This window comes from Sipha flava, unplaced genomic scaffold, assembly GCF_003268045.1.
Source record: "Sipha flava isolate LNK unplaced genomic scaffold, YSA_version1 75_pilon_pilon, whole genome shotgun sequence".
In the NCBI taxonomy this organism is placed as follows: domain Eukaryota; kingdom Metazoa; phylum Arthropoda; class Insecta; order Hemiptera; family Aphididae; genus Sipha; species Sipha flava.
Window position 1 is genome coordinate 1926291 of NW_020273615.1, and position 26884 is coordinate 1953174.

Genomic DNA, 26884 nt, shown 5'->3' on the forward strand with positions numbered 1-26884 from the left:
AAAAATATAAAACCACTTGATTGTGTGTAAATGATATGGATATCGTTTAAATTGACGTTATAAAATATAGGAAATAAAAACATTTTATTTGAGAATTTTAATTGAGTATGCATGAACTATTTACATGAAAAATTATTATTGAGGAATTGTTAGTATTAGTAAAAATTTGCTTGTAGATTTAATTAGAATAGTAGGATATTAATATAAATAAAATAAATAAACAAATAGTCTATATTTAGACATATAAAAACTTATCCTGAAGTTTTATTATATTTTTAAAATACAAAATCGGTTTCGAAAAAAAATTCGTCGTCAGGTTATTTAGTCTGAATTTATTGACTTTGTATAAACCTGAAGACTAATTTTTAATTTGAAACCGGTCGTACCTAACAAATATAATAATATTCCAAGCTAAGCCTTTTATTTATTTATTTATTTATTTCTATATAGAAACCTATTTGTTTTTATTTATATATTAATTTACGAATATTATTTTTTTAATAATTTTTAAATTAAATTTTTATTATTTTATTACAAAAAAAATTGGTTTCTTGTATTATATTCATACATGGCTTATCGAAGGAACCCAGTATTTATCAGTATATTCATAATTCAACGAACGAACATTTACACATATAATATACAGGGTGCTTTTTTTTAAAAAATAATCTATGACAATACAGCCTACTTGAAAAAGTAAATGATTATTTTTTTCATGAAATATTTATATTTTTATTTGGCATCTTTTAATTTTAACGTCAAGTTTCTGAAAATGATAATTTTTCTAATCGTTTTTAACTACATTTTAAAAACAATAAAAATTATGGTCATGAAGTATAAAAATATAAATTTACGTGATGAGTGTTAGTAATAAGTAAATGAACATTCAAATAATCACATTTTATTTATTATTTATAGAATGCATTATTGATGGTTTTATTTAGGTACATTTCGTATCTAAAGATCATAAAAAACTAGAGAATAGATCTGAAAAAGACAGATTAATTGGCCTGTTATTACTCAGTGTGCATAGGAATATTGATGTAAATACAGAAAAAGCTATAAATCGTTTTTTATATAAAAAATAATGAATAATATAATTTTTCGTGTAAATAATTTTCATAATCAAATACTTAAAATAAAGTTTAATATAAAAGTTTAAATTTATCATAACAACGTATAAACTATATTATTTTAAAAGAGTTGCAATTGTTAAATTTTTAACTCAAAAGACAATCAATTGTTTCTTATTTATTATAATTTTGACAAAATAGTCGAGTTTTTGTTTTGTCTTTTTTTAATTGTTGATACTAATCATATAATCGTTATCAAGACCATAATCGGATTATTATTTTCTGGAGAGAGATAAAATAAAAATGTTTGGCATTCTTATTGTATTATAATATTGTTTATACAATTTTATATAGCACAGCAATAATATTGTTTAAATAATATTTTAAAATAACTATTTAAATTACAGAAAAAAATATGAACCATTATAAATATTTTTTTAGACACCAGATATCACTTTGTATGCTTAATAAAATAATCACCCTGTATAGAAAATAATCATGAATATTTCCTTTGAAGATAAATAATGTATGTACATTCAAATGTTATCTGAATATATTTTTTTTCATAGTTAGTCGTTTATTATTCTTGTGAATTATTTGAAATATTTAATAAGTAATGTCTTTAGTTTCATATGAGATTTTAATTATATTAGTAAATGTATACTTTATAAATATTTGCAATAGTTAAAAGATGTTTATATAAATTTTAATGAAAATCGACCGGGTACAAAAAAATTGGCTTCTCACAAAATGCTGATGGAACAATCATAATTCACTCATCTTTAAACAAGTGTGTTTTTAGTAACTATTCTAATAAATTAATAATAATAATTTAATGAAATTATCAATTAAATATTCGTTTTAATCACTAATAAAATATATAAAATGACTGAGTTACATCGTACTTATATATATTTTTGTCCGAGCTATAACTATGAACGTTATGCATGTATGTTCAGACTACTTGGAAAAATAAAACGCTCGTATTAACCTAGCCTTAACGAAATAAATTTAAATTGGTATTATAAACTATGGTAATCGGACAATTAACACCAAGCGATTACAATTACAATAACCGCGAGTAGGTACTACCATTGCTAAAATATACATTTATATATTTAATCAATGCTATTAGTTATTATTTAGTACCTGTACTCTGTAGTCTGTTGGTTTAATTTAAAATTTATTCATTCAATATGAACTCAGATTCAAGAGATAAAATTGAAATAATTAATAATAAAAAAATTATTAAAAATTAAATTTATGTTTTTCAAAAAGAAGTGGTTGATGGACTTAATGAATGAAGAAATGCTTAAAAATATGTGTAAAACTTCTTGCTACAACACAAATACTGGAATTATTATTTTTTATTAGTTTTAAAAACGTATCATATGTAATTAAACATTAAATTTTAATATAATTTATAATGTAAATGTAAAATGTATTTATATATGTAATATGATTATTAATTATTATACTGTATTTTTATTATTGTATTATAATATTATAATTTAATTATAAACTTCAAAGTTTATCGAAATTGATACATTTTCAAACCAGATATGAAAATCTTTTGTAGGTCGGACTAGGTTTTGCTTTTTATCAAAATTACTTGAATCCAGAGGGTACTTTTGAGGGTTAAAACCATTCCAAATAGACTTATAGATAAAAAAACATATATTATATTAGATTATACAGTCCCAGTGATAAAGGTATAAATATTTTTTTCTTACCATGTACATACTAGTACAAACAATGAAGTTATAACTTTATGAGATTAACTCTTAAAATATGTTTTTTATATTTGACAGTAATATACATTACGGTTTTTTTTATGTATAAATTCATATTGGTTATATCTACTTATTTTAATGACCTAGTTGTAAAATTAAAACTACCCCCAAAACAAAATTCTGAGCACGCCCCTGCTCAGATAGGTCCGGACTAAAAGTATTTAACCAATTACGATAATTTCAAGTATATATTAACATCTTAAATAATATACAACGTTACAGCTATATAGAAACTCTACTGTGCCCGTGCGTTCCACACCCTCGGTATTTTCAATTTTCAGATAAAAAAAAAAATGCCTATAGTTACGGAAAATAAAAAGCTCGATGTCTACTGTTATATTGACGAAATTATTTTACAGTAAACTTATCGTGAGAACATGCCATTACAAACAAGGATTGTGGAGCCAGTACGCATAAGCCGTTTCACAGTCAATGAGAGTTCTGGAAAAACAAGTTCACCAGTTGATCATTTGGAGTCCGTCACAAACGGCACTTGTGCCAATATAATATATCAGTTGTCAAGCCTATCGAAACACGCTGAAAATCTGTTTGGTGAACTTATACACGAATCACATTCCCTTGTAGCGCGTGTCGGCGCGTTGAAAATCCGGTCAAATAGGCTGTCCACCAGCATAAGACTATTAGATATTATTGACGAAGAAGGTAGGTGTTCATAATTATATTGGGTGACTACTACCATGTAAGAGGTTATTAATCTGTGGTCCGCAAACAGTTGTTTTTACTCTGGATATTCGGTGATTATTTGTATAGGGCTCGGCGCACCTACCGTTCCATATAGCAATAATTACTTAAAAATATTCGAAAACGATGGACTAATAAATTAATTTTTTTTGCGTTTTAGTATCGTTGATAAACACGAAAAAGGTTTTTAAAAGTACCATTGTTTATGATCAGCAAATTTTTTCAAGAAATAGTATGCCTTCGTCACTGCGTGAAATGTATAACCGGTGCGACGAATCCCCTCCTCTTTATAAGTTCAATCTTTTTCGGTAATTTTATACGATAAAAATATTATTTATTAGTTATACCATATGACTGTATGCCTGTATATAATTTAAGAGAATTGAATAAAAAGCGTAATCCTAAAACGTTTATATTATTGTATACATGTTAGTTTTACATTTTATATAAATAGGAATGATGGAAAAGACTGTATGAAGTTTTACACGGATATAAATTACTATTTTAACTTTTGGAGATCCGATACTTTAAAAGCCTCAGAAAAGATTTTACACGACTGTGAAAAAAATGTAAGTTCTTTAAGTAGTTTACTCATATTCTGAAACGTCATACAACACGTACTTAAATTTATATATATATATATATATATATACATACAGTGGCGTAGCCAGGATTTTTAAATGGGGGGGAGGCTAACTACTTTTTTGGATAAGTAAGGTAAGAGAGAATATGAGAATTCAGCCTTATCCCCCCCCTTACCATCTACCTCCAAGTTTCTAAACGTAATTCAAGTATTTTAGTATAGTTTTAAAAATATTTATTAATATATAATTTATAATAATAATAATAATAATTTTGGTTTCAGTGTTCAGTCACTTGCTCCACTCTGACAGCTGCATCCTCTTAGGCGAATTTCTGGCAAATTCAGTTATTATTTCACTTTCATCGAATTGCTCTTTTTTATTTATATTAGCCATAGCTAACCCATTCAGTCTGTTTTCCGACATGGTGCTTCTTAAAAAAATTTTTGAGCGATTAAGTGCTGAAAACGTTCTTTTCAAAGTGAAAGAGGTAACTGGTAACGTGGCGAATAATTGTAAAAGTATTTTAATGTTAGGTCGAAGATTGGTGTGATGAGAGAATGAATCAAGAGCAGAATTCGGTTTTGGAATAGTATTTTGACTCCATTGTTGCCTCCATATGAACAGGTTAGCTCTGATTGTAGATGAGGTATTATCATGGATATCTTGGACATATATTTTAGCAGTTTTTATAATATTTTTATCGTCATACATATTTAAATTGGCTGGAATAAGTCCTTCAAGTGGCATAACATCAATAAGCCTTTGATTAAAATGAGCATCCATTGATTCTATTAAATAGTCAAGATACATTATACATATAAACACGGCCCATGGCGGGGGGCTATAGCCCCCTTAGCCTCCCCCCCTTGGCTACGCCACTGTATATATATGTATTTAAGTATCAATTAATTTCATGTGTTTAACTCAATAGCATTGTAGACTAAAATCAGGATTATCAGAAAGCAGTAGTAGATGTAATGAAAATATAATTAATCAAACAAATAATTTAAAAGAACCTTACGGACAATTGTTTACTCAGCATAGAAAGTTTATTACACATCAAAACAATTTTCATAATGACGAAGCAACTTATCAGGTACCTACTTAGATTTATGGTAGCGGTTCCCAAACTTTTATTTCCGCGGTGCCTTTTTTTTTATCCAACTTAGCTACGGTGCCCAGCTGTGAATAACATTTAAGACAGAACAAAAAAAAAAAACTCATTGATAATCAATTTTATTAATTTTATTAAAATTTAACTCAAGTATAAATTAATGCATTTTTAAACTTAAAAAATAATTGTTATTATGATTATAATTATTATATAAAAATATTATAAGGTTAAAATGAGAGTATCTACACAATATAACTATACAATAGAAAATATTATATTATTTGCTATAAAGTTTTTACGAAAACAATAAGGAAAAACAATTTTATACATTTTAAACTATTTGTTATGAACCATAGACCGCGGTGCCCTTAGAAAGTGGTCGTGATATTCCTAGGGCAACGCGGTGCATAGTTTAGGAACCACTGATTTATGGTATACCTAATACCATTACTTATATATTCTAGTATTCAATGCTAGTACCTACTGTACTTATAATAAAGTCATAAAGATGTAGTAAATTCAACGGCAAAGTATTTTAAAATTGATATTGAATAAAATAATAAGTATAAATAATGAGTAATACTTGTAACATTTCAGAGAAGTTAAGTAAGATATTTAAAACATTTCTTTGGATTTAAAGACATGCCATCTTAGATTTGCATTTTAATTATGTTTTCATGATATAAATTATTTTTAAGACTTGAAAATATCTCAGGTATTGTTATTAGCTTCGGAGAAAGGTTAAATAAATCTTTAAGATATTATTAAATTAACACCTTACAATAATTATTGATTATCAAACAATGAAATATATGAATTCGGTATATAAATAAATGTAATATCATTTTTAATAGATTAATTAATTATAACAAGTATATTACTAAACATATAATTTAAGTCTCCTGAAAAATGTACATTTTCTATAACGTTAAGAATTTAAAGGTAAAAATGATTTTAAACTGTTTAATAAATAACAATGATATTCTAACTATGATTTTCAATTGGTGTTCTAAAATATACAATTATTATTGTCCCGTTTTATGGTTAACTGTAATGGAAATAATTTTTTAAAATATAAAGCACTCGTCGCATTTGAGTTAATATTTTAGTTATAAAAATGATGAAAACTATAAACAAAAAAGTCGTCTTCATGTCACATAAAAATTAAGAAATATATTTATATATATTATTTGAAAATGTATAACATTGGTGAAACAACTTAAACTTTGATTTACAATCATCATATACATACTTATCAGAAAATATTCTATGACATGACCATATTTTCTGTTAAACCATTTGAGTTTATGGGAGAAAACACTAATATAACGATCAGGGGCGGAACTAGAGGTTGGAAGACGGGGATTTATCCTAGGATGTAAAATTTTAGAGGGTGTAATTTTTGTAATTAATAAAACTTAATATGATATTTTTAACTTTGTTAAATATTGATATTAGGTTAAAACTCAATAAGTATGATTATATATTAATTATTAGAAAAATTCTCGAGAAGAGTATTTGATTATTAGTCTATGATAAGGCGTAATTTTAACATTTTCTTCGGGCGTAAAAATTCCTAATTCCACCTCTGACAACGATGTTTGATTCATCAAAGTACAATAAACTTCGTCATCTACAGGTAAATAGTATCGAATCGCATTGGTCTTCTTGTAAATCACTACTTAATATTCATCATACTGTAAATACCATGATCGATGGACATACTAGTAAAACTCTCTCGATGAAGAATATTCTAAGGTAAATTTTGATCATAAACATTGTACATCAATGGCGCCGAATCCTATATTGAAGTCGGACCTTGGTCCGACATCTTTAGATTATTTAGGATGAGATTGCTTCATATTAGGTCGAAGATTGACTGCCAAACTGTATGAAAACTTCATTGCAAAATTAAAGCCTAACATCAATTGTTTAGGTAAAAACCACTGCTCCTCCGGTATGTCATTAAAGCCGATAATAAGATATAGTAGCCTTTTAAATATTTTTCATCCAACTAATTTTTTTGGACTTCGGCGCTACTGTAGTGCATATTGCATGTGTTGTAATAAATAATAATCTAGTTAATATTTTATTGGAACATTTTTTGTTTTAGCAATAATTACACCGAACCGTATGATAATAATTTAATGTGTGGTAAATCTCCACTCATTGTTAATAATAATAAATACAATTCTAATACGAAGTATAGTAGTAATTACCAGTACGCAATAGGTAAGACTGAAGTATTAAATCCATTTGGTAAACAAAGTTGTGGAGGTAAAATTAGACCACCCACTCCGCAAAGAATTGATTCACTTAAGAGGCAAGTAAAAAATATTTTTTAATCGATAATCTTTTAATATTATGATTCAAAACCGATTAAGATTATTAAATTTTATTCATTTTTTTTTTTTTTTAGAACTACATTGTCAATTATAAATCCAACTGGTGCAGGTTGCATATTTAATTTCGGTCGCGAAAACTTACCTCCTCCGCCACTTCCTCCAATTGAGGACGATATTTATTTTGTCAAAACCTTACCACCACCACCACCACCACCACCACCACACAAACCACCTATATCTATTAGTCCCACATTTTCATTAGAAAGTATACCACCTCCTCCACCATTACTTCCAATGCTTAATGAACTGGAAAAATTTGTTGATAAAGAATTAAATGCACATTAAAAACAAGTAAGTACTAACATTTATAATAACATTTTTTAATATTTGTGTGTAAGATCAATTAATTATAAACATTTTTAGAACTTTTCTTCTGTAGTTCAATCCAATCCAGTTGATTTCAATATAAATAAGAATAAATGTAGAAAAACTCCTGATGTAAACTATGTTGCTCATTATAGCATTCACAATGATATCCTTAGTCCTATTAAAGCTGGTGAGAAATATGATGCATACATACATATATACATATGTACATAGAAATCATAGACGTGTCTAAGGTGGCAGTCCGGGGTGCTTGTGAGGCCACTAGTGTTTTTGAAAAGCACGAACCTAAAAGGTCAACCTAACTTTAGGGCAAGAATGCAAAATGGATTATGACCAGAGCTGTAATTCACAGCCTGTGAATGCACTAATAGGTTATAAACTATGCACTAAATACTGACGAAATTTGAGTTGAAATATGCTCTTAAGAATCAACATTTTTTAATTACAATTTATACCCTATTATTAGACTATGACTTATAATTTCGAAAAAGTACCAGTTCATTGAGGTAGAGCTAGTTAATTTATCTAGGCTGTCGCTACGGATCATGTCTAGTCACGCTAGGAATACATATGCAAATGTAATGAAATTCCTCATTTCGTGAAAAGTTATCCACTTGGTGGAATATAAAATAATTTCATTAAATGCATAACTTTTCATGAAATTGATTTTTACACTGCATAATATTTTTAATATTTTTCATCAACTAACCATCAACTCCATGAAATTTTATTTCTAACCCGAAAACTACTTATAATAATCTATATTTTTAATTTTAATAAAATATTTTGTTGTGACGATGGACCTTAAAGGCATAAAAGCCTAGAAGATAAAGAAGAATTTTTTTAATTTTAATCAAATCATTAACAAAAACAAAAGATAATGTTTATAAATTAATATTTTAAAGAATTATATACTTAAATCAAAATAATTAAACCGTGAAAATAGTAAAATTACTTCTTAACTTCAATCTAAAATTGATACTATTATTAGTATGGCACGATGTACCATCATTTTAATTTATCGAATAGTTCAAAGACATGTAGAATTGGGCACGTATTTATACAATAAAATATTATAAAAATCAACTTTTTTCTCAACAAAAATCTCACAAAACGTTAGATATTTTTACAATGTAATAACCCCTTATTCACCAATAATATGTACATTCAATAGCTGTAAAAATATTGTCATATATTAACTCTATCATATTTATATTAATATTAATCTTAATTTATATAAATTATTAAAAAACTATAACATGCCGACTTGCGGTATGGACACATAGTCACGTTCAACACCCTTATATCAATATTGCCATATGTTCCTATCATATCTATATTAATAATAATACTCACTCATGTAATTCTTCGCAAAGACATGCCGACTTGTGGCATGGATTTGTAAACTTGTAATAAGCAACCAATAAATAATAAAATATACATTTAACAGTTAGGAAAATCATACGAATCAAATAATAATAAAAAAATAAACGATAACGAACCTAAAGGTACAAGTGCATGACCCTTCATGCACGACCCTTCGGCACTTAGAGATCTGAGGGACCAAAGAAATTATATACCAACACCGCCTACGTGACCAGCAATGACAGTTGGTACATTAGACTCGTATGAATTAAATAAAATATTTGATGGTGCCGACGCCTTCCCGAATTCGGTCAATCACCGACAAAGGACGTGCATACGTGACACTAAGGTTATATAAGGAAGCTCGACGGTCAGTCCGAGCGCAGTGCGATGTCATAACAACCATGTAAACACATGCAATGCGATATCGGATCAACCACGCAGCCACAAGCAGTGCAAGATATCGCACCAGCCAATAGTCCCAGCCATCGTTGCTGAGACTACAGACTTAACAGTTGTAATTAATCTCACTTAACTTCTTCAATATTCGTGTGATTTTCATAACTGTTGAATAATTACAACATAAAAGAAAATCAACTCTTATTATTTTTCTTCTAATTAATCTCTTGAGTAAAAGACATTTTCCGAGCCACTGGTATATTGGTGTCTCATCCTGTGGACTTTTAGCGTGAATACTTCAACATATCAGACTCAAGTTTACACCCAAGGCGAAAGGTAAGTGGAATAACACATATTATATCTCCTCCATTAAAACTCTCCTATTAAAATTCCCCTATTAACCTTATAACCTCCCGTTGATTTCTGTATCCCAGAGTTGATCTCACGACCACGAATAAAATATAATTCATAATAATACACTGTCCTCCGCGTACGTCGAGTGGCTGTGATGTAGGCCAAACTGCAGCTGACACTACGTGTCTCGATATGTTAAGCCAATTAATTTAGGCTTTGTGTATTACTATAAGGTAATTCACCAATTATAGGAAAACTGTGAAGTTGCCCTTCGCAAGTAGGTTCCCATCGCCAAGATCTACATCCCACATTTCCCCCGTTCATTTCCTTTATATTTTTGGTTTATTACAGTATTACATTTTGTTTTACATTCAAAACTAAAATATTTTTGACCACCTGATATAGTAGCAACTGTTTTACGAAGAGTTGGTGACCCAAAAAAGTTAGGAATCAGCTGATCTTAGCTTACTACTTATTTTATGAACGCTATGCATATACCTAAGAAAACGCAAAAACAATTGAAAATTTTGATAATGTAAATCACCTACATTAATTAAAATTTAAATAAATTTAAAAACCTTAACATTTTTTCCTAGTTGTTTAGAATATTAAGTATTTTACATTTACTTAAGATTTTGCATAAATGCAATGGTTTTGTTTTTTTAGTTCGTCTTCAGTATTGTCAGACAATATTCTATCTGATAATCGAAGTTTGGATTCAAGTCATAAACCATTGCCTCCTCTAACCCCTTTCTTTATCAAAAATTACTTTTCTTTTACAAAACCTTTTTCGCTAACTTTCCAATGAAAAAGGTTTTGTAAAAAAAAAAGGTATTTTCAATTAAAGAAGGAATATTATAGAATAAGTAAATAAGCACTAATTCTTTATTTAAAATATTATTTTGTTTTTGTAGAATTGTTCTCCTGGTCATATTTAATCGGAAAATTTAAAATATTTCATAAGTATCATTAATTATATAAATACAACTATAACTAATATTAGTAGTGAAACAAAAAACCCATTAAAATCTGGGTCAAGTTATACTATTCCATACAACAATCCAGATAAATAATGGTTTAAAGAGCTATTAAAAAAAGTAAAAAATTATTTTTATTATTTATTATTTAAATTAATTTTATTTATATATTCAGAAATTATGCTTGGTAGAAAAAATTAATTATAAAAAGAAAAAAATGACTGTATGCTAAATAGTTTTTTCAAGGATGAACAATAATACATTTTATAAGGTTACTAATTAAAATTTTACATCGGACAGAGAATATAATAGAATTAATTTGTTGAAGAGATTTGGACTTATATATTTAAGCAGAATAACATAATTGTTTATATCTAATATATTGAATGTTCTTATAAACTTTAATTTTTTTTCTAATTAATTTACAAACTAATATCTAATAGATATGTGTTATAGAATAAAATCTAATAGTTTTAAAAAAAAATGTTTTGTTTGATTGATAACTATATTATTACGATCGTATTGATAACTATAAATTTTATGTATATATTAACACTATGTAATCGGTTAATTACACATACTTGAAAAGCTTATTACTAAGTAATTGTCGATTGAAATATCTTGAAATTGAATATCTTGACCTGGTAATAATCCTTAGCAAAATGATTACGGAACAGATAATGTGTGATCAATTTATCAATATTCTAATACATTTAAGTATTATCTATTACTAAATTGCATATAATGTTCTACGTATTTTTTTAGGGAACAATTATGGTTTTCAGAATAATGTTTTGATACCCAAGATATTAAAATTTGATACTACTGACGGTAAAAACGTTAATCACATAATGTTCAAAATTGGAGTTACATAAATATATATGATTACAAATAATATTATAATAGATAATAATTCTAAGTAATAATTGTGATTTATAATTTATAATGAAGAAATTATGACGAATTGGTGAACACTAAGACGTGATTTATAGATAACCAGGTAAGTACTATTTGTATAACCAATGCACTGTATTTAAAAATAGCAAATATTTCATATGAAAAATGTTAAGTATAATTTATTTATTATTTTTATATTACGTCATCAAAATGATAATAAGGAATAATATTATTGTGAAAAGCTTTTGTCATTACTGTCACAAACACAACACTGCATTTTATTTGGGCAACCAAATCGTTTCGAATTTGGGCTACTAGTCTTCACACTTTTACTCGTCGTTCTATAATCAATTTCTTTGTATTCGTCACTTGTTGAAGACGAACAATAACAATTGGAATAGTCGTGATCTTGATCTTTACCAAAGTATTTTTCAGAGTTTTCATACGTATTCGACAATGGTTGAGGAAATAATGAAGGGGTATTTATGCAAAAACTATCTAACAAAGTCGTAGCTAAATTGCAACAACTCTTGCACGTTAACGGAGAATATTTATTTTTAATCTCGGTCGTCTCGTGTTGTCTGGGATTTTTTTCAATTCTGTTCTTCCACCACGCATTTCCATCAAGCGTAGTCGTACTACTCGTATCATCGATTAACGTGTTTACATCATATGCAGATAGTGAAGAATCACAATTATGATGATTAACAAGACTCTAAAAAAAAAAAAAAAACTTTTTTTGTAATAATATTTTTTTCTTTTTTAACTCGACAGCATACAACCTAAGCAGTGACGTCCCTAAACACTTGTATAGAGGGGGGAGGCAAAATTCATACATGTATTCACATTTATTAATTTTCCTAGTATGATTTAAATAATAAATAACATTAACTTAAAGAAAACCATAATATATGGATTAGAGTCTCCCCTGCTCTTTTTTTCTCTTTGAACTCTGCTTATAGATTCGTGATCAAGGGGATAAATCACCTGTAGTAGCATGCACGAGATACCAAATACCGCGATTACCTATCGGATAAATCTCTAGGGAAACCGTTATTAAAAAAATCAAAGCGAGAATCAAATATTCACCACACATCCGAGCGTCTTCGGGAAGTAAGTACACATTGGAAACAAAAAACTTTCTACGCGAAAATTACCGGATGATGATCTCCGCTGCCCGTTGGTGTCGCACGGCCCACGGCTTCGTCGCCGTACCGGTAAAACTTCAACACTTCCCGTATCTCGTCGAGCACGTGGTCAGTCTTGAGCGACGGCGCCGGTTGATCGGTGGGAAAGAGCGGAGGAGCAGTGGTCGCGGTCGATTGCCACACCGCAGCCGTCCCTTCAGCGCGTACCGCCGCGGCCACCAGGTCCACCAGCCGGCCGTCCGCGCGCTCGCCGAGCAGTCGGTCGGCCACCGGTCCCGGGCGCAATCCCGTCACGAACTTGTCAGCCACCGGCCGGTCGTCCGGGAAGCCGCATGGGACCGCGGCGGTCCTCGCGCGCCTGTACCAGTCGTACGCCCGTTCGCCGTCCACCTGCCGGATCGCGTAGAAGCGCGCGCGTACGCGGAATTCCGACGCACCGCCGCCGCTCGTCTCCTGTTCGGGTAGCATGTGACACGCGCCCGCGTTCGAACCGCACAACGGGCATAAAACACGTTTTGAATTTTTCAATCTTTACCATTGGACCACTCGTCCGCCGGCTTATCGTGTTGTTGTTGCGCACGCGTACCGTTTCCATAACGATCTGTGCGTGCGTGCGCTACCGCTGTTATCCCGTGAGAATTTTATCTATGCCCAGTGACGGATTAAGGATTTTCTTTAGGGGGGGGGTGGTTGAAAAATGTTTCCCCTAGGATATTTTTTATAACATTGCAGTCAGTGATTGGTAACGAATTAAGATAATAGTAAGTAATATAATACATTAATTTAAATCTAAGACTACTACTTTCTTGTATGAATAAAAATATAAATTATATATATACTTTTCTTCATATTTAAAAAAAAAAATCTTTTTCTTAATTCATAAAATTATTGATTATTAATGTATATTTTTCTTGATTTTGGGGGTGGGTTTACCGAGTGCCCCGTACAAGCGCCTTCCTCTTGTGTACGTGGGAAATTTTAGCTTTTGCATAAAATTTCCAGCGCGAAGGTCTAGCACTACTACAGTACCCTGTGTACAAGATTAAATCGCTTGTTTTTTGCGCCAAAAATGAACAAAAAATAAAAAAATAATAAATTAAATTAATGTAATACAAGCCATGACCGATAATTGGATGTCCTGATTGATTGAATACTAGATTACGGTAAATGTTTGACAATGTTTGTACTGTATTTATATGATATCTGTATATATATATAAAAATGAAATGCTGTTCATTAGTCTCGCTAAAATTCGAGAACGGCCAAACTGTACGCGTTTGGATGACGCCCTGAATGGTTTAAAAGAAGTTAATAAGTAATAAGCCCAACCCCGGGAGATGCGTAAACAGACATTTCGAGATTTACGATGGACATTTTTGTTTATAGGTGGTTGTTATGGTTGCAGTAATTAAATAAAGTAAACAAAAAAGTCAATTAAAAAAAAAAAAAAATTAAAAGTCAATTAAAACTATTGACATATAAAATAGATTTAATTGTTAAAAATTGTGTGTTTGATGAGATACGCTGCTAGATATCTTCTGAAGTGTGGCAGAAACGTGGATTGCCACATGGACACATTTTGATTTGGTTGGTTGAAAAAATTAGACCGAATGAAGTTGATGAAGTCATATCAGCTGAAATCACTAATGAACAAGTAGATCCTGGCTTGCATGAGGTAGTTATCAAATACATCTTCTTTACCGTCGGCGATCACTAGCAGACAATGAAAGATCAACAATTGTCAAAATAAATCAACAAGATATTGAAATAGATAATCGCCGGATTATCGCAGTTCCAGGTTACCCAGGTGTATATTCAACCGATGCAATAGGTCGAATTTATTCCGTTCATCTAAGCAATGATGAGTGTTTTTATTTACGGCTGCTATTAGTCAATGTGCGTGGCCCAACATCATTCCAACATTTATGAACAATTGATGGTGAATTGTGTAGATCTTACAGAGAAGTCTGTCATCGTTTGCAACTGTTAGAAAACGATGCACATTAGGATCAAACTCTCAATGATGCTGTAATTTCATCACAAGCTCATCAAATACAAATATTGTTTCCCATTATCATATGTACATGCTTCCTATCAAAACTAATTGATTTGTGGATAAAATACAAAGATAATATGTGTGACAATATTTTGTTTAATATACGCAATAGAACAGGGAATCTGAATTTAACAATAAGTGAAGAAATTTACAATCAGGCATTGATTTCCATTGAGGATATGTGCTTAATGATGTCAAACAAGCTATTATGTCAATTGGGGATGGTCGCGCCCAATTGCCCAATGCACAATGCTTTTCATCAAGAGAATACAAAAAGCATATATCAATATTGTATCAATATTGAATCTTGCCATTCAGTAAAATCTATCAAGTATATATAGTATATGTAAATATGTAACCAAAAGAAATGATATGGCTGTGATTCGATTTGGTTCAGAGAATTCAAATGATGAAGTAACCCAATACCAAATGGGCCGCTATGTTAGTAGTAATGAAGCATTTTGGTGAATTTTTTTTTTTCTAATTCATGAAAGACACCCCACAGTTGTTCACTTAGCCATGCACTTAGAAAATGGACAGAGAGTGCATTTCACAGCTCAGAATGCAGTACAAAGAGCTCACCAGCCACCATCTACTAGCTTAACCATTTTTTTCGAGACGTGCCAAAATGATGATTTCGCACAAACACTGCTATATTCTGAATTTTCAACTCATTGATATTGGTAATGGAAAATTTTCTAAAGATATACTGACTGGCTGCATCACATTTCCTAAGAGTTTTTGTCAGTTAACGCAATCAAAAGCTGAACTCATTCAAAAAGTGTTTCCAAATGTTGCTCAAAATTACTTATTATATGATTGGTTGAGTGAACGAGCTATACTGGCTGCTAAAAACACTTATGTAAATTAATTAAATTTCAAAATTCAAGATGACATTCCAGGCGAAAAGGATAAAACGTTTTGATACCCCGCATCCCAATAATTCCGACTTATATACCATTCGCGTTTAAACGACTACAGTTTCCAGTATGGCTTGCTTTCGTCAAACAGACATTTTGAGATTTACGATGGAAATTTTTGTTTTCAGGTTGCTATTAGTTTCAATAATAATAATGATAATTATCTATCTGTATGTAAGAAAATATACTGCTAGCATAATCACAGGTAACGAATTTAACACACGGTTTGAACAATTATAACTACGGTTGTATTATATCATGCATGATAGATTACAAAGATGAAAAATAAATATTTTATTTTTCAAAACTTAATATCAATATAATTTATGTTTTTTTCTAAAAAATATTTAAAAAACTAGCTTATGTTACAAGAAATCTTAAAAAAAACATTATAATATAAAGTTAGTATTTGATGTCACAATAGATTTTGTAATACTTATTTTTTATAATTTTTTTTCTGTATATAAAATATTTGTAAAATACACTTTATTTTAAAGGTTTTTCTATAATTTTCACAAAAGGGTTGTTACAAAACTGAATGATTAAGCTTATTTATAGAGAATATTATATACCATAGTGTTGGTTACAGACAATATTTGTGTAACTTTAAAATTTAAGAGCATATAAATATTTGGTGAATCATATGCAAATACCATTTTAGTGTCGAGTACATAGTGGCGCATATTACATTATGCGAATATCTTCATAAAAAATTATTATATTTTCTACCTAAAGGTAACATAAGTGAAATGTATTAATAACCATAATTAAAAGAAATGTTTATAATACACATCATTATCTTAATTGCATCAATTAAATATAATTGAAAGAAATAATAAAAAATATAATAAAAATTTTTGATTACCCCTGGTGGGACTCGAACCCACAATCCCCGGTTTAGGAGACCGATGCCTTATCCATTAGGCCACAGGGGCTAACTTGTCTTGGTACGAAAATCTTACACTATGATGATTATTTAATAATAATTTTACCATTGTATTTTCAATTTAAACTAAAAAAGCAATAAGAATTTTTTTTTACCAAACATAAATGGATAGTTATTTTGATTGTGTTATCTTGGTTAATTTTTTATCATGAAAAAATACAAACGATACCTAATTAGAATTTCAAGAATACATTTTTTTCAAAAATATAATAATTTTAAATATTCTTTTGATTTTTTTTTTCCATGCAACATTTATAACTAGTACCTAATCACTAAGTTTATCATCTAAATACACAAAAAACGCTGAAGTCCCACAAGGAACGATACTACCCCTCTTCTCTTAATTATTTGCCGACCAAATCCCCAACACTATAGTAGCTGTATATGTCAACGATAAAGCAGTGGCAAACCACTAGGCTCGTAAGGCTCGAGTCTAGGGCGGCAAATTTTTTATGTTATATTTTTTTAGTCTGAAAAAAATATAAAAAAAAAAAAGATTAATGACATTCAAATGAGGTAAGTATTCATCATATTCGATATCTAAAGATACGAAATTTAATAATTTAAATCTCTAGAGGGAGCCTTATTTTGAAACGTTGATTGTAACTTGTAATATTATATGTAATACAATATTTGATTTAAATTGTAAATTAATAATTCTTCTACCATAATACCTTTGAACCACTTCTCACTCCCGGGACGTCTATACCCGATTACTCATCACTCTTCGATGTTAGCCCATTCAAATTACGACCTTCGGATAGTTTTAGAAAAAAGGGGGGTCAATATTGAACGTGCTTCAGGGTGCCAAGAAAGTTAATCTGCCACTACGATAAAGCCATTCTTTCCATCCACGAAAATTCTCATACAACTTTTGAAAATCTTCAATCCCATCTCCATAAACTTGAGTCAAGATACAACAACTAGAAAGTTAAAATTAATGAAAATAAATCATGTCATATCTCATTTACACTCAAACACATAATATGCCCATTAATAACATTAAACAACATAATAATACCAATCTCGAATACAATTAAATAGATACCTCGAAAGATACTATGATAAAAATCTGAACTGGTTACACAACGCTTTCATTTAAAATCAAAACTTACATCCTGCACAAAATTAAATCTATTTACACTTTTTTTCAACCTAATATGGACACACAATACTCAAATTTGGGGACTCCTTAAAAATCTAACAGGAACAAAATACAAATAACCTAAAATAAAATTTTCCATTTAATTACGAATGCTCCATTCTATGTTACAAACCAAATCTCACGCTTTGATCAATAAATGAAAACAATCGCACAAACTGCTCTAAATTACTTTTGTTCATATGGTCGATACTACAAAGTACATTTAACAAAAGCAAATAGTGCTGCAACATTCTTCCCACTAAAAAAACATCAGAAAAAATACATTGTGATGACAAATCATTGTTGTTGGTCGCGGCTACGTGTCACGCCTTGGAAAACATATCATCAACCTACAAATGTAAATAATGTAAAGTTCTGAGGAGCAATAGCTTCCCTAAATCCTTTTATAGGAGGGAGGTGTAGGTACTTCAAACATGCATTTTCCTAATTTGATATGAATAATACCTAAATAGCAACAATTTGAAGAAAAAAAGGACATTGGGGTGATGAAGGGGTAATAGCAAATTCTCTTTTTGAGGACACCCTTGAGCAGAGGTGTATTGGAGAGTATACGGGGGTATACGGCCGTATCTATCGTATAACTTGAAATTTGACAAGTATAATTAATAAAACTTGTGATTATATGTATGACGTGATTCGGTATCGGATATATTACAATTATTTTTCTTTTTTTAATGAAAAATTCAAATTTGTTATCAATTAAAATCAAGTTTTGTTATCAAACAGTCATAATTAAGGATGTGTAGTTCATGAATGAGTTAGATTCCTATCATATGATAGTTAACTACATGAAATAAAGCGTATATCCATGGTTTATTTTAGCAATACATCACTGCCCTTGAGAGACATTCTTAGGGAGTATCGTCAAGGAGGATTCCTTAACTGAAATTTTGAATGTGTTCTTATCATTTGCACTTATTGTTCCTACTTTGTATACATTGTGTAAATGAAATAAATAATTTGAAAATAAATACTGATCATGATGTCGGAATATATCACAATGGTGAAATAATAATAAAATAGTTCATGATTTGTTATGTGACGTCCACGATTGTCGTTAACCAAACAGTAGCACCATAGGCGTGTACACGGGTGTGGCTTATAGGACTATAGCCACACCTGAGACTTTTTTTTTGGTAGGTAATAGGTAATTAGGTAAAAAGGGCTAATAACTTTTTTTGGAAAATCAAAAGTTTTTTTTATCAATTTTATCAAATTACAAAAAAATAAAAATTGCCGGGACTGGCGTTCATTGATAAATAGATTGTACCTCATCAGTTTTTCTAATAAATTTTATTTCTACTTACTTATGTTTTATATATCTATTTTTTTTAAGGCGGGGTATTATAAGGGGGTGAGTGATCAAAAAAAAAAATAAATAAATAAATAAATAAAAGCCACACTGGAAACAGGAATCTGCGCACGCCTATGAGTAACACCCAATTATTCGTATACCTATATAGTCCTTAAACCAACTAGTTTTTTTTGCATTTTCATATACTTATATAATAAAACAATTCACATTACTCGCATGATCAATTCGAATGATTCTTTGTACCATTTAGGTTAAGTTAGTTACGCTTCAGTAGTGTCCATCTGGATTCCTAATTTATTTTGTTATATTTGTTATATTATATCAACAAGCTAGGCCCTTTTTCATATGAGTACGATAATGTGTAATTAATTAAATTGAAAGCTTAATAGGTATGTAGTTACATTTAAATTGGCTCAATATAATAATTATATTATGTACACATAATTATACCACAGTTAACTAGTACTTATATACAGGGCCGATGAAAGGGTGGGGCAGGGAGGGCTAGAACCCCAGGACCGGACGTACGAGAGGGCTCGTCGTTTCGGCCTTGTATACAATGTTTTTGTTGTACCAAAGAATGTATAAGTAGTCTTACTGTGTCTTGGTCAAACAATTACAAAGAGAAGGGGGACCAGAATCCTCGCAGCCCTAGGGTCTCAGAACCAGTAGTTCTCGCCGGCCCTGCTTATCAGTGGCGTATCCATGGGGGAGTTTGGGGGTCAGAACCCCCTCCCATGAACCTGAGATGGTAAATTAATTTTTACATCAAACACGGTTTTTTCTTTAACATTTTTATATTTTAGAATTTTGACTTGGAAATCATATTAATAGTTTGTATAAACACTATAAACGTATTATACACACGTTGCACATACACACACACAAGTCATAATATTATGATCATATTTAGATACTTTACTACTACTTTGATAATTTTTGCTTCGGAACATATTATTTAGGTTTTCTACAACGGTTAATTTTAAATCGGTCGTCTGGTCCCGATAACTGAGATAAAAGCGATATCATTGTCTGTATTCATAGTTTATTTTGGGTATATCTATTGCATTCACGGTTCCCCGATCATTTAACACAAGAACCTCATTGTGTAAAACTAATAATTATTAGTAAATAGTTGGTCATTGTCCGGTGGTGTCTCACTGTCTTACTACAGTAGGGTCTCGATAATCCGAAAGACGCGGTAATCCGAACGAGGTCGAGCAGTACCGAATCGCTATCAATATTAACTAGCTGTACTTACACACACACACATATAAAATTATAATAATAAGTTTTTGTATACATTGTTTTATATTGTGAATTACGAGTTTTTACATGATTAAGATTGCAGATAAAAATAAATTTCATAATTTAAATTTGAATGAAATCGATGTTTTTGTTAAGCCATACATAATCCGAACAAATCGGTAATCCGTACGACCTCTTTTCCCGATCTCGTTCGGATTATCGAGACCTTACTGTACTCATTTATTCGTTTATATTTGACATTTGTATTCCATTATACTTGTTTTATTTTAATATGATATCATTATAAGATGTCTAAACATTCCATTATGGTAAGATATTTTTAAAATTTAATTTTTAGTATACCTAAGTGATTGGACAGAAAATATTTTAATATCTAATATTTATGTTCCTATATATTAGTTCCTAGTTCCTAAATTATTATTATTATTATTTATTATTAACGGCAAATTCTCTAACAAATAAGCAGACTAGAAAAAATAATTATTTTTTTTACTTGAGTCTAAAAAATTAATGTCAACCAGACTTAAAAATATCGAGATCAATACAAATAGTAGTCAAAATGATAGTGATAAGATTAAATATATATAAATTTGCTGAGCCTCCCCCCCCCCATAAAAATTTCCTGGCTACGTCACTGCTGCTTATATAGTTCTAGCTGAACACCTCAATTCCAAATCAAATCTTAGAATTTGGATTTCGCGGGATTTCGTTGTTACGCATTGGTGACAAACGGAAATACTAAGTTGGTCACTCTGTGTTCATGGTAAATTTTGATAAAAGACATCATGTACTGTGGCGAATCTTTGGACTGCCGTCATTAAAACGAAATTGCTGTTTTGAAGAATTTTCTAACTGCTCACGACTAAAAAGGTAAGGCTTTTTTTGTTTTATTTCAACTTAATTTAATTTAATCAATCATTAAAAAACTTTCAATGATTTCTTTGATTATCGATTGGTGTTCTTGGGTGGTGTGTATGCGTTACGCGTCGACATAATTCTACTACAAATACATTGGTCGAACACGACTGTTTTATTAATAAAACTCATTTAAAGTTTTTTGATTTGATTTATTTTGTAATTGTGATAATTTTTTATTTTTTAGTACTTTATGATTAATTATAATTTCTAGTCTTAAGACTAAAATTTCGAAATGAGACACGTTTTTCAATTTATGATTTTTGAGGTTATGATGATTATTAATTTAATTTTATAGAATTCATCACTATGCAAATTTTCGTGAAAACCCTCACGGGTAAGACCATCACCCTTGAGGTCGAGTCTTCGGACACCATCGAAAATGTTAAAGCCAAAATTCAAGACAAAGAAGGTATCCCTCCTGATCAACAACGTTTGATATTCGCTGGCAAGCAACTCGAAGATGGACGTACCTTGTCGGATTATAACATCCAGAAGGGTATGTATTAAATATTCTGTATATTATTTTTTAAGATATAAATCATTTTTATATTCTTTTTACTGTAATAGATTATAGGTAGGCAAATAACATAATATTACATTTCCATCCAATGTTCAGTGTTCTAATAAAATTTATAATTATTGTAAACAATAATATAAGATATATTATTGAAATTGGTGATAATAGACCTATAATTGGTCTATTTTCTATATAATTATTAGAGTAAAACCCTGTTCAGACGCTTAATATGTGGATTTTTTTTTCCGGTCTCTAGTACATGTAGGTCTTTTAACATTGAAATAACACGCTTAATATGCAATTCGGCATAATCTGCTTTCTTTTCTGCTGGGCACTTATTTAGTATACATAAAAAAAAACCTATTTAATATCGATAAATATGTTTAATTTGTATACAACATAATCATTATTTTCATTGAGACAGGCACTTCCTGCAACTGATGACTCCAAAAACATGCTTTTATACGTAGATAGGATGGAAACATTCTTATAAAATAATTTTAGAACAAACTCATTGATATAACAAACTATTACCAGGCACTAAAAAAATTATCATAGTATGTATAACCTAACATAATATGTTTATTTAATATATAATTCAATGTAACAACACTGTAAGTTGTAAGTGTGTATGCACTATACTATACTTATGTATTTTTTTTTATCTTATTTTTATGCAGTAAATAAAATGTAATACCATGACCTTAAATTTATTGTTTAGCATCCTGTATAAAAAACTTTAAAGTATATCAGGCGGGATACTGCATAGCACATTTGAAGAGTGTAATATGCAGGATATCGCCTATTACGCCATTCAGCATAATACGCGGTTTTACAACTTCCCCTTCGAGAGCGTCTTAACAAGGTTTTAATGTATTTTTATTAAATTCTGTAGATTATCTGTAACTACATACTCAACAATTCTCAAAAATGTTTGATTTGGTAAATGTTTTTATGAATTTAGTGACTCGAAACACTTAATAATTATATAATTGGTATTATGTATTTACTTTTTCTTTTATACCTTACTTTAGTTTTTATTGTGGAAATTGTAAATTTAAAATTATTGAGTTTGCTTATGTGATTTATGTATAAATATGATAGGAGTTAGAGATAAAGTTATAATCCTAAAATAATTTTAATTGTATTATATTATATAACACAGTATTAGTATTTACAGTAGGTATTTTCTATTTATCCATGCCAAAATTATATTATTGTTATTTTATAATTTAATAAAAATTTGGGCTGTAAATGTTAACATTTTTTGATATTTAAATTTATAATATACTGGTTTAGTTAATTTTGCTATAATCATTAACTTACAATTTTAATTTTGTATAGAATCTACATTGCATTTGGTATTGCGTCTGCGTGGTGGTGTTATTGAGCCTACCCTCCGTTTATTGGCCCAAAAATACAACTGTGACAAGATGATATGCCGTAAGTGTTATGCTCGTCTTCATCCAAGAGCCACTAATTGCCGTAAGAAGAAGTGTGGACACACAAACAACTTGCGTCCCAAGAAGAAGTTGAAGTAAACGCATTTTCCATGTATTCCGAAAAAACTCATTCTTTATCGGTCTTACATTTTATCATCAGGTGTTATATTTTATTAAAAGAAATAAATTAAATACAAACATTTAAACCCTGTCTATGTCTTTGATTTTTTCAATTTGTATCTGTATAAAAATTCTATTATTTTCCTATTTCTCTTACGCATCTCAAACAAATTTAATATGATGTGCTAACACAAGTACTTAATTGTGATATATTTAAATTACATTTTTAGTATTAATCATAATTTTGGTTGACCTCCAAGTTGACCATAAAATCAAAATAGCCTATTGACTATTTATAAAGGCAAGTTTAAATAATTTGCCTGACAAAATAGTATTGATTATTGGGAAATTAACACCTTTGTTCCATGACAAACATGAACCTCTAAACTATATTGTTTTTATGTCTTTCTGCTGAATTTGTTGAAGTTAAGTAATTTTGAAAAATAGTAATGAAAGTTGACAAAGGTTATTTATAAAATTTAAATTGATTTTTTTCAATATCTATTTTACCTATGGAGGAACACATTTCACATTCACTTTTAATTACAAAGTTGTAAAATATTTGGATATTGGTTTTCGAATACTTGGTTTATTTTTTATTTATAACAGCATAAATACCATATAATTACATTTTTTATAATTATAATTAATATTTATAGTTTAATAACTATTTAAAAATGCAAAACTACCATAATTTGATTTATGGCGGTATACAATAATGTATATTGGTAAATTCAACACTACCACACTTAACTATTTCAGTTTATGGAATTTTCAAAAACAATAGATGTATGCATCTTACAAAATGGCAAAAACTTTGCCAAGTGGTATATTTAATTGGAAAATTGTGAAATGCTGCAGTTAGCATTTCAGGTTAATAATTAATAATATTTGATAAATCCTTATTGTAAAGCCTATTAGTATCCATAACCAGATTTCAATGTCCAATGCAGAATTTTGAGCGGCCCTTATAATTTAACTGGCTAATTTAAGAGAGGAAGATACCACAACCACAGAAAGCAACATCTACCAATAGTTACTGTTTATGGCAAATTCGTATCCAGTCATAATTGTCTAATTTAAACCTATTATTTAATATTTTATAATTTTATCACAATTTTGCAAAATTAATAACTGTATTTATACATCAATAGACTTGATGCGACCGAGCTAGGAATAAATAAAAAATAAGTAAATTCTAGGATAATGTAAAAAATTTAAATTTTAATATGAACCAAAGAAATTAAATTTTAATTTTAAATATGAACAATACATTGAGTAGGTAATATATTATTGAATATGGCATAACAATTTAACTTTTACTTTGTAAAAAATTTAATCTACATACTTGAGTAGATATAGTGTATAATATAAATTAAACATCTTTTTAACGTTTTTTTTTTTTTTGCTATAAGCAGATTGTTTTAGTATTATGTTCTATGACAACCAATTATCAAAACATGTTTAGTAGGTATTATTTTTAAATATTTACAAATGTTAAATTTTTATCTTATTTTATGATATTTAATTTTAACCGGGCACCTCTCGAAATTTTTTTAAATGGGACCCTTCAATCCAAGTTTAAGAGTAAGAGGCCCATATTTTAATTTATGTTGCTCATATTGAATTTAATTTATCTTAAAATATTTGATAAAAAAATGAAACTAAATTTTACAAATTTTCGTGCCAAAACTTATTATGGTTAAATAACAGCTACAACTGGCTACACAAGTACAAATCAAAAATAATTGAAGTTATCTGAGAAAAATATACGAGACTCAAAGAAAACATTCTTTGGGATTAATCTATCATAATATAGAATAATATTAAATAAAAAGTTAAAATTATGTTTATTCAATTATTTATGCATTACTATTTGTTAATTATGCTTACACGTTTTGTTAAGATAGAGTCCAAAAGTATTGAAGGCGCCCCCTAAAATACAGATTAGCTCACGCCTTGGCAAGTACTGTCTGCATTCATTTTTTTAATTTACTTTATTTTTAAAAATTACAGTAAAAATACTACTGTCAGTTTTGATGTACGAATTGTTTTTAAAAGAAGTCCCGCACGCACGTAATATATTGAATATTTTATTAAGTACGTTTTTTCATTCTCTTATTCGGTTTTCGACGACAGTTATCGTGTTGCACCTTTTTTGCCGTTTCGTCTTATTACAAAAAACGTTAAGTGCCTGGCTGTCAAGTTGTAGCATACAAATTATGCGTCACCAACCTCACGAACAATTTATTTTCGCTATACAATTTTCCGCAATAGACACAAGACATAGCCTAAACCTTGCATTATGTGTCCACATATAACATGTACCTAACTACAGTTTTCTATTTCGTATCATTATTAGTTGAAGAACTATACTCGAAAGAGTGAGGTTATTATTGCTTACTACTGGTACAATATTACAATATTTTATTAGTGGACCTATATTATTTTCGATTAATAAACCCATAGTTGTGTGGTAAAATATTATGAAAACACTGACTATGGAAATTTTCAGCATAAACTATATGAAAAAACTATATATCTATTTTTTAATCTTAGAGAGGAGAATGTGGAGGGGCATTATTTTTGGATCTGTATTTATTTTTTATTCCACGTTGTCATACTAAATGCTTTTTTGAGTGTCTCTACATATTGAGGGCATACGTTTACACCTATTCATGCATAAAAATTAATCATTGACATATTGCATTGTAAAAATTATACATCGTTTATACATGGCTTAAATTACTTTTATTCGATAATGTTGATGCACCAGCCCCTGTGGCCTAATGGATAAGGCATCGGTCTCCTAAACCGGGGATTGTGGGTTCGAGTCCCACCAGGGGTACGGTAAAACAAAATTTTTTGCAATTTTTTTCCTTGGTAAAAAATATTTTCTTGATCTATAGTAGTCGTACTCACGACACGAACATCATTTTTAAATACATTTATAAACAACAGCCTTGTTCTGTCTAAATATACGTCGTAATCAAACAATAATGATGCTACGACTTGCTCGCAAAATAATATTTAAGTACCATTTAAAAGTTCACAATCGTGCGCACTGATACGTATTGG

The 26884-nt window shown here is 29.4% G+C and overlaps 3 protein-coding genes and 2 non-coding genes across 5 annotated transcripts; 3 read left to right on the forward strand and 2 right to left on the reverse strand.

The window, feature by feature from the left end:
• The first annotated feature begins 1730 nt into the window (after positions 1-1730).
• On the forward strand, positions 1731-8617 carry LOC112692598 (wiskott-Aldrich syndrome protein family member 2-like). Its single transcript, XM_025567325.1, has 9 exons — positions 1731-1863; positions 3226-3529; positions 3729-3876; positions 4023-4137; positions 5084-5248; positions 6906-7024; positions 7380-7589; positions 7686-7962; positions 8035-8617. Exons 2-8 carry the CDS (start codon positions 3244-3246, stop codon positions 7954-7956), a joined length of 1314 nt encoding a protein of 437 aa, XP_025423110.1. The 5' UTR covers positions 1731-1863; positions 3226-3243; the 3' UTR covers positions 7957-7962; positions 8035-8617.
• A 3602-nt stretch (positions 8618-12219) lies between these two features.
• Positions 12220-13826, reverse strand: LOC112692625. Its single transcript, XM_025567351.1, has 2 exons — positions 13148-13826; positions 12220-12705 (listed from the first exon to the last, which is right to left on the reverse strand). The coding sequence occupies exons 1-2, from the start codon at positions 13604-13606 to the stop codon at positions 12220-12222; spliced, it is 945 nt and encodes a 314-aa protein (XP_025423136.1). The 5' UTR covers positions 13607-13826.
• A 3150-nt stretch (positions 13827-16976) lies between these two features.
• On the reverse strand, positions 16977-17049 carry Trnar-ccu. Its single transcript has one exon. It is a non-coding gene; the product is annotated as a tRNA-Arg (tRNA).
• Positions 17050-21565: 4516 nt separating this feature from the next.
• On the forward strand, positions 21566-23901 carry LOC112692645 (ubiquitin-60S ribosomal protein L40). Its single transcript, XM_025567377.1, has 3 exons — positions 21566-21679; positions 22023-22223; positions 23589-23901. The coding sequence occupies exons 2-3, from the start codon at positions 22034-22036 to the stop codon at positions 23783-23785; spliced, it is 387 nt and encodes a 128-aa protein (XP_025423162.1). The 5' UTR covers positions 21566-21679; positions 22023-22033; the 3' UTR covers positions 23786-23901.
• A 2680-nt stretch (positions 23902-26581) lies between these two features.
• Positions 26582-26654, forward strand: Trnar-ccu. The gene has a single exon. It is a non-coding gene; the product is annotated as a tRNA-Arg (tRNA).
• The last annotated feature ends 230 nt before the right edge of the window (positions 26655-26884 follow it).